The 9101-nt window shown below is 32.8% G+C and overlaps 1 protein-coding gene across 1 annotated transcript; it reads right to left on the bottom strand.

Moving 5' to 3' along the window:
- Window positions 1-795: 795 nt before the first annotated feature.
- Window positions 796-5778, bottom strand: LOC111704892 (extended synaptotagmin-2-A). Its single transcript, XM_023477278.1, has 5 exons — window positions 3516-5778; window positions 2468-2620; window positions 2108-2299; window positions 1641-1756; window positions 796-1079 (listed from the first exon to the last, which is right to left on the bottom strand). Exons 1-5 carry the CDS (start codon window positions 5481-5483, stop codon window positions 980-982), a joined length of 2529 nt encoding a protein of 842 aa, XP_023333046.1. The 5' UTR covers window positions 5484-5778; the 3' UTR covers window positions 796-979.
- Window positions 5779-9101: the final 3323 nt, after the last annotated feature.

The following is a 9101-nucleotide window of genomic DNA, read 5'->3' on the forward strand; positions in this document are numbered from 1 at the left end:
GATAGATTTACATAAAATTACTGGGATAGATTTACATAAAATTACAAGAATTAGATCTTTGAGAAAATAATTTTAGCACTGGTAGTTAACTAAAAAAACTAATTCTGAAAACGTATCCACCCCCAAAGTAGGAGTTTTGAACGTCGAATTTGCGCTCAAACTCAGGATTTACAGATCTTTAAAAATTTTAATATGTCTCAAATGAATCCGAAAGAAGTTTTCCACAACACTGCATACTCAGTTCAACTACCTTACATAGCCGGTCAATCCATTTAAAGCTATTTTTTTTTCAAACAATTAAAAAGAAAAATCGAATTGCAATAAAAATAGATACAATGACAGAAAAAATTAAGCATGATCACAATGCTACCACACTTCCAAAATTCAACATTCCTTGGTTTGATTCTACGAATTGGACACTTTATATAAGAAAATTACTGAATAGTTTCTGACCAAGATCTGGACAGTTTAAATAATTTCTGCCAAGCTTCAGTTATATTGTCTATGTATTTCACCATTTTCTCGACTGCTCCCTTATAAAAGTTTGTAAATTGTTGAAGAAGGGTTCAAGTCTTTTTTTCAGGTATCTGTAATATTCGTAGTCTCACTGTTTATTACAGTGGTCGGTGATTATATCAATACAATGAAGACGAATTTACATTAATAATGCTTTGATATATATAACACGCATTTTTAGAATTGCATAGTTTACAAGTAAACAAAAAGAAGCTGTTAATTGACAACTTTTCTTTGTTTAAATGTTGAAGTGTTTAGATGTTTGAAAACTTGGAATAAATCAAAATTAAAATAGAAAGTTGTCTTTATTGTATTGATATATACGACGACAACTGTGTAAAAAAACTAATTCCTTAATTCCTTATACAAAATCAGGATGGTAAGGAGGATTGTATCAGGATGGTAAGAAGGATTGTATCAGGAGGGTAAGGAGGATTGTATCAGGATGGTAAGGAGGATTGTATCAGGATGGTAAGGAGGATTGACTGATTGTCTGGTGCTGATTAAAGGACCCGGAGCTGGTTCTGCTAAGAGATGTTACGCTATCCTTCTCCTCACTCAATCTTAGAATCAACAATTAATAATCTTATTAATTTAGGAATTATATATGATACAAAAATTTTGATCAATTTAATTAAATTAAGAATGATGACATTGAAAGCAAAAAATAAGAATATTTGTATTTAAAATGTCCAAAAATTAAATATAACTCCTATCTTTAAAAAAAAGTTTTTTACCTATTTAAAAATACACATTATATATAATTATAGATAAACTCATTATTTTTAGTAATCAAATCGTTTTTGCCAGAAAACCGAATTCATTGATTTTGTGGATTTTGAATAACTTACATATTTAACAGATTTAAAACATGGATTTATCACCTTGTTAGTTATATAATCTCATATTGGACTGCCCAAAATGCAGAATTATTCATGAAATTCAACGTGATTACAAGAAATCCGGTTTTTCATGGGAAAAAAACAGCTTTATTGATTAGAAAGGGTCGATCTCAGGACTAAGCTGAGTCTCTTTGAGCTGTAAAATTGGCTAAACTGTGTTCCTATTTGATGAACTTGAGAATTAGTGAGTTCGTTCCTAAATATATTATAAATTGATCCAACCTGAAGGGTGTCCAAAGTGTAAGAGAGGGTTGAGACTGTAGACTAGATAGGTTCAGAAGACTCCGCCCTAGGGTTATACTCTTACTCATCACAGTTTTACGGGAACTCAGGATAATCTGAAACAGTTTCATCTTAAATATTTATTCAAACCTGAACTATTAAAAGCCCTTACTCCCAGGATTTTAAAAATGTGGTCTACCCTGCTTGAGAGTCGTAAAATAACATTTAGCTACATAATATTGAAAATAACTGTTTTCCTATGTTTTTACCATTTTGCTTAATTTCTCTTGGAATTTTGGAAGGAATCAGCCATGGTAAGATAATGGGATAGGATGAATATGGATCTAACAATTTTGATTAAGAGTGATTTTAATAATTATGTTTTTTTTGGGGCGTAGGGGAGGTAGTTGTTTAGGAAGATTTTTAAAAAGAAAATGGAATGTCGTCTTCGAAGAGAGACCATTTACCTCTACTTTCTGGGTTTTGAGATGGAAGTGTGGGACACAGTACTCCAGGGTTTCCTCGTAGACAGGGTTCACGGTGTTCTTCTTCACCTTTGTCTTCTTCTTGGAGTAGTTATCCCTCCTGTTCCTACCGAAGGAGGACTCCACGAGGTAACACTTGAGGTAGGGGCTGGGTAGGGGAACTTGGGATATCTCCTGAATAATTTTTTCTTATTTAGTTGCTTCTTTTTCTTTTAAGTCATGATAGCTCTTTCCCACCCTCCATCCATGTAACCTGGAGGAGCTCACCCTCCCTAGCCCCCCACCCGCCATCCATGTACCTGGAGGAGCTCACCCTCCCTAGCCCACCCCCCATCCATGTACCTGGAGGTTAACAGCCTTGTGTATAACAATGGATAGAACTGAAGTTGCCTTGTTGAACTTAAGAGTTAACAGAACCTTTGCTCCAGTAATCACTTTGGTCGTCTTCCTTTTCATAACAGACGGTAACCTTTCTAAACCTTTAACTCCAGATACCTAGAAGAATAAGATGTTAGGTACTTTTCTAAAGCCATTTTCCCAAGCGGCAACTGCCCAAGAGTATTTTCCCAAGTGGCAACTGGAAATGAAAGTTATGAAAGTTAAATCTTCTTAATTTCAGAAGCAGATGTTTAATGAGAATTTTTTTAATCTGGTAAATTTCAAGTTTTTAAGTTAAAGTTTAAGTTTAAAGTTAAAATAATATTTATAAACTAATTCTAGCCCTTACATCTTAAATTGGGCCCCGAAACAATAATTTGAAAATTTTACCAAACCTAAAAATTGCGTATGGCCCAACTAGTCGTCTTTCCTTTGTATGTTACTTAGTATTTATTAACTTTGCCCTGGCCGCAGATCTCAGCCCTTTTTGCAGCCTAATCTTAATTGTGCATTTGGGAAGTTGTCGCTTTGGGAATTGTACATTTGGGAAGTGGCCCTTTGGAAAAGGCCATTGGGAAAGTACCTAACACCATGGATAATGTCAATAAAACCATAATATTTATTTTAGTGGTTGTTTAAATATTTAAAATGTAACAGAAAAAGTCTAAGATAATAAAAACAAAAGTATCAAATAAGAGTGTTTGAAATCTGAGAACTAAATATGCTTGACTTTCTTAATATTATCAAAATTTTAGACTTTGTGGAACAGGGGTGGATACAGGATTTAAGTGAGGGGGGGGGGGCAAGATTTTTTAGGAACAAAAAAAATTCATAATTAGGAACAAAAAATCGCGCCGTCGGCGAAAATTTTTTTGACTTAAAAGACTCAAAAAGAGTCAAAATTAATGACTAAAGACTAAAAAACTAGATTTTTAACTTTTTACACATTATAGTTTATTAAGACAGATATTTTTCCTGTTTTGCACTAGGGTTTCTATATTATTTTTATTGCCTTCTGTAATGGAAGAGTGTTAGATCTACGGAAAGGTTGAAAATCTTCGTTATATTTTTTCTCTTCTTCAAGACTGATGTTTCGTTCTGATAAAGAATTCCCCCTTAGAGCTGGTTCAGAGCTTCCAGAGGTAATATCATTAGTCCCGTTGATCTTTCTCCAGTCTTGCTCCGATCCTTCGTCTATAAACCCTATTTGTTCAGGCTGTGACAAGTCCTCTATGATCTCTATTGATCCTAATGAAGGATGGGTTTCAAATACATGCCCCTCCTCCAGTGATTTATCCATGAGATGGTTTTCAGGAAGGATGAATTGCTCCGACTGTAGAAACCGGAGTGCCAGGGATAATCTCAACCTTATCCCATGAATCCTGGAGGAGTTCAGAGTAAACTCTTTGTTGTCCAGGATCAAGTTTTCCTGGCTCAATATCTGTGTTAACTCTATCATAATTGAACCTAGAAGAGAATCATCCTTGGCATCAAGAAGCTCAAACAAAATGTCGTCGTTGGTTGGATTATTTGAGAAAATGATTAGTCTCTCGTCATAAATAGGGTTTTTACAACTAAACACAGTCTGACTAACACAACTTTGGGGCCCAATGGAGATTTTTATTTTTGTGTCTGGTTTTCGTGTTTCAGTTCCAAATATATTTCGACATGAGTCAAGATAGACCACAACCACTGCCTGATCATCTGTATTCCTAGGTGGAGAGATATCAAACCTAGACCAGGAGACACGAACCCTGACAGAACCTTGATCCGTCTTCTCCAGCATCTTCCAATAGTCGTATGTAGTTTCACGTCTGATGACCTGAGAAACAACATCCTTGTAAACACAACTTACTCCAAGCAGATCGTCTGCCCCGTAGGTATCTTTATCACGAATACAAATATTTATCTCGGAAAAAGTCTTCGGATCATCGACGAAGAAAAGTTTATGAAAATTCCATTTTGGATCCAAACAGTTTTTTATAATTTCCGTCCTGAAATTGTGCTCTTTTCCATCTACGGAAAAGGATAGGGTTCCATACGGATCTGAAACGCCTTTCTTAAGGAAGGTTAAATCCGTGTTTCTCAGATCTTTAGCTTCAACCAAGCAGAGAGAAAAAACCCCATTGGGAAGTTCAAATTTGTCTGTCTTCGGGAAATGTTTCTTCTTCTCACTACTTGGGACGGGTAGGGTTATTCCACGTGGAAACATTAGATACTCCTGGATTTGATTAGTTATCCTGGAGTGGATAAAATGTCTTAATCCTGGTAAATCTAGGACGGAGAGTAAACCAATAGGTTCGAAATCTATCTCCGGGATGTTAAGGAAACTGAACCTTACTCCACCCACGAACGGAGTATGGTTCAACAACGGTTTACAAATTATTCTAAACTTTCCTGACAAGGTAAAATTTTCTACTGCGAGAGCAATACTTTGAGAAAATTTGTTGATTCCCAGAGTAAATTCAATCCTGGAGTTTCCGATATAGCTTAAATCTGAATCCAGGATAAGTTCGTCTAAACTTACACCTTGAATCTTTACTCCTCCGAGGCGAGGTGGAATATCTCCAAGTTGGAACTTTATTAACTTTATCTCACCAACACCAAGAACATTAAGGTTGGATTTACTCTCTTCTCCAGCCAGAACATTTTCAATCTCAGCTAATATCCGCTTCTCAGTGCCAGGCCAAACTTTAAGAATGATTTCGTTGATCCACTCCGTTCTCTCTACTCCAGGTTGGGTTGTCCACTCTGATTGCTCTTCATCCTCGATTTCAAAATCCTCATGTTTCTCCTCTGGACGGGATGGAACCTCGTCTCCAGGATTAAAATATAACCATGATAAGTATCCGATCAGTCCTAATATTGGAACTAAAATACTAAAACCGAGCAATCCCAAAAAGTACAAAACTGAAGCCACAAATAATTTTTTTGCATGAGCTCTCAACATTTCTGGTATTTGGATATTAGAAAAGGTCATGGTTATTGTTTAGGTTAGGATGCGGACTGATATATTCTCCAGTAGCAGCTTTAAACAGTATCCTCGGCTCACACCTGTATTCACTTCTCCTCACACCTGACCAAATGTTTTCTACATGTTATCTTATTTTAGACAATACTGAAGGATCGATACTCAGGGCTCAACTAGACCTGGAGAGATACTCAGGACTGTACTAACCTGGGGAGATAAGCCAATACTGTTTTAGTTCTAAAAACTCGCAAGTTCACACAAATAAACATTTAGAAATAACAAATAGTGTATTTTCATACATCATGCATTTTCAATAATAAAAAAAGTTGTTTTGTAGGACGTAGGTACATTATACTATATAGTTAACAAATAAACCTGAAAGGACTGACCCTATACACTTATATCTGATCAATAATGTGAAAGATACTTTTATTTTCTAGCTTTTAAAGTATTTCCTTTATTTTGTAGCAGATATCACTTTTGTAGAGAATACGCAATTAAAAATATTCAATCTTTAAAGTTAAAAACATGGATATCTCTTTAATTCATAGTAATCCGCTAGACATTGTAGTTGAGTTGAGAGTACAGTATAAAAGAGAAAAATGTTATGCTAATAACACGTTTTTACGGTGTATAACTGCTGAGTAAGAGAGAAAAATGTTATGCTAATAAGAAATTTTTACGGTGTATAACTGCTGAGTAAGAGAGAAAAATGTTATGCTAATAAGACAATTTTACGGTGTATAACTGCAGAGTGAGAGAGCAAAATGTTATGCTAATAACACGTTTTTACGGTGTACAACTGCTGAGTGAGAAAACAAAATGTTATGCTAATAACACGTTTTTACGGTGTATAACTGCTGAGTAAGAGAGAAGAATGTTATGCTAATAAGACATTTTTACGGTGCATAACTGCAGAGTAAGAGAGCAAAATGTTATGCTAATAACACGTTTTTACGGTGTATAACAGCAGAGTGAGAGAGCAAAATGTTATGCTAATAAAACATTTTTACGGTGTATAACTGCAGAGTAAGAGAGAAAAATGTTATACTAATAAGAAGTTTTTACAGTGTATAACTGCTGAGTAAGAGAGAAAATGTTAGGCCAATAAGAAGTTTTTACAGTGTATAACTGCTGAGTAAGAGAGAAAAATGTTATGCTAATAAGAAGTTTTTACGGTGTATAACTGCAGAGTAAGAGAGAAAAATGTTATGCTAATAAGAAGTTTTTACGGTGTATAACTGCTGAGTAAGAGCGCATAATCGACCGTTGAAATTATCCCCGATTGTCCATACATTTCGGAGGTTTGATTGGTAACAAATGAATCCTAAAATTTGTCTCTATAATATAATACTGCACTTTCAGCTCAATTACCATGTCAAGCCGGTCACTCCCTTTAACCCTGTTTTAATCAATAGCATTAATGTACAAAGTACATTGCACAGCTTATTTAAACTGAATTGGTGAAAAAGGGGTTAAAATAGATGTTTTTAAATACTAAATCGTTTTAAAAATAAGAAAGAAAAAAGTTTATTTAACAATAAGAATGTATTTTAACAATTTCATAATCTTTATAATCTTACTATTTTGACATTTTATTATAAATTGTCTAATGCGATAAAAAGAAATTCGTACTTATACCAGGTGTACTCAAAGTTAAATATTGATATCATAAATAATATATTTTCCACCTTTGTTTTTATATAATACTAAATTGCCCGACGTTTCCCAGGTTACTCAATACTTATAGCTACTTCCGCCGTTTATCCGCACTTGGTCTTAAATCTTGATTTTTAGTAGTGACCAGGGTTGCCCGTGGAGTTAAAAAATATAATTGTCACCCCTGGGGTACCCAAGGATTTCATAAAAAAATTGTCAGCCAATTTGGTTCAAAAATGAAAATAAATATTTTTATAAAAGAAAATATTTTTAAATTGTATTTATTACTAGGGTGAAATGTTGGATGTGCTACTGGGCTGCTATACAGTATTCATGAATTATTTTTATTGTAAAATTTTTTATTTTATTTTATTTTTAAAGCTAAATATGTTTGTAAATTAACACGTTTCACTTTTATTCTATCCTATTATAAAGCTTGGTAACTAACCACCACTACCCTAGGATGATCATTTTAGGTATTCTATCCGATAGTTATTTAAGGTTTTTTGGGAGGATTTTTCTTGTCTGATTCATTGGATCCATAGTTTACCAGATTCTTAATTCAAAATAGAACTGGGATGTATAAGTATAGCAGTATAAACTTCCACAGTCTGATGATGAAGAAATCTTCTATGGCCATGCTACGCAAGTAGAACATATTCATTTAATATTTTTGAAATACACAATTGACGCGCTGTTCGAGAGTTCAGAGGAACAATTGAGGAAAACTACAAAAATAAGAAAAGTAATGGAAAAGAAAGATTCTAATAAAAAGAAAGTAAGAAAAGAAAGTAACTAAATTGAGAAAGTAAATAGTAAAGTATATTTAAGCGGAAAGGAAAGTTAATAATAGTAACTAACTAACTTGAGAAAGAAAAAAGTAAAGTATATTTAAGCGGAAAGGAAAGTTAAAAATAGTAACCAACTTGAGAAAGTAAATAGTATAATATATTTAAGCGGAAAGGAAAGTTAAAAATAGTAACCAACTTGAGAAAGTAAATAGTATAATATATTTAAGCGGAAAGGAAAGTTAAAAACAGTAACCAACTTGCGAAAGTAAATAGTATAATATATTTAAGCGGAAAGGAAAGTTAATAATAGTAACTACATTGAGAAAGTAATTAAAAAGTAAACTATATTTAAGCGGAAAGGAAAGTTAAAAATAGTAACCAACTTGAGAAAGTAAATAGTATAATATATTTAAGCGGAAAGGAAAGCTAAAAACAGTAACCAACTTGAGAAAGTAAATAGTGTAATATATTTAAGCGGAAAGTAAAGTTAATAATAGTAACTACATTGAGAAAGTAATTAAAAAGTAAACTATATTTAAGCGGAAAGGAAAGTTAAAAACAGTAACTAACTTGGGAAAGTAAATAGTATAATATATTTAAGCGGAAAGGAAAGTTAATAATAGTAACTAACTAACTTGAGAAAGAAAATAGTATAATATATTTAAGCGGAAAGGAAAGTTAATAATAGTAACTAAGTTGAGAAAGTAAATAGTATAATATATTTAAGCGGAAAGGAAAGTTAATAATAGTAACTAACTTGAGAAAGTAAATAATATAATATATTTAAGCGGAAAGGAAAGTTAAAAACAGTAACTAACTTGCGAAAGTAAATAGTATAATATATTTAAGCGGAAAGGAAAGTTAAAAACAGTAACTAACTTGAGAAAGTAATTAGTATAATATATTTAAGTGNTTTTCTATCTACTCTATCTTTTCTATCTATTCTATTTATTCTATTTATACTATCTATTCTATCTATACTATCTATATTATCTATTCTATCTATTCTATCTATACTATCTATTATATCTATTCATCTATTCTATCTATTCTATCTATTCTATCTATTATATCTATTCTATCTATTCTATCTATTATATCTACACTATCTATTCTATCTATTCTATCTATTCTATCTATACTATCTATTCTATCTCTTCTATCTATTCTATCTCTT

Source organism: Eurytemora carolleeae, unplaced genomic scaffold (genome assembly GCF_000591075.1).
Source record: "Eurytemora carolleeae unplaced genomic scaffold, Eaff_2.0 scaffold608, whole genome shotgun sequence".
In the NCBI taxonomy this organism is placed as follows: Eukaryota; Metazoa; Arthropoda; class Copepoda; order Calanoida; family Temoridae; genus Eurytemora; species Eurytemora carolleeae.

Bases quoted from the DNA above. Each gene is read 5' to 3' on its own strand.
- LOC111704892 (XM_023477278.1), bottom strand. From the start codon at position 5,483: ATGACCTTTTCTAATATCCAAATACCAGAAATGTTGAGAGCTCATGCA. The intron at 2,621-3,515 runs GCAATAAAAATA...TTATTCTTCTAG, and splicing joins ACACTCTTCCATTACAGAAG to GTATCTGGAGTTAAAGGTTT. The intron at 1,080-1,640 runs GTTGGATCAATT...GTTGATTCTAAG, and splicing joins ACACTTTGGACACCCTTCAG to ATTGAGTGAGGAGAAGGATA.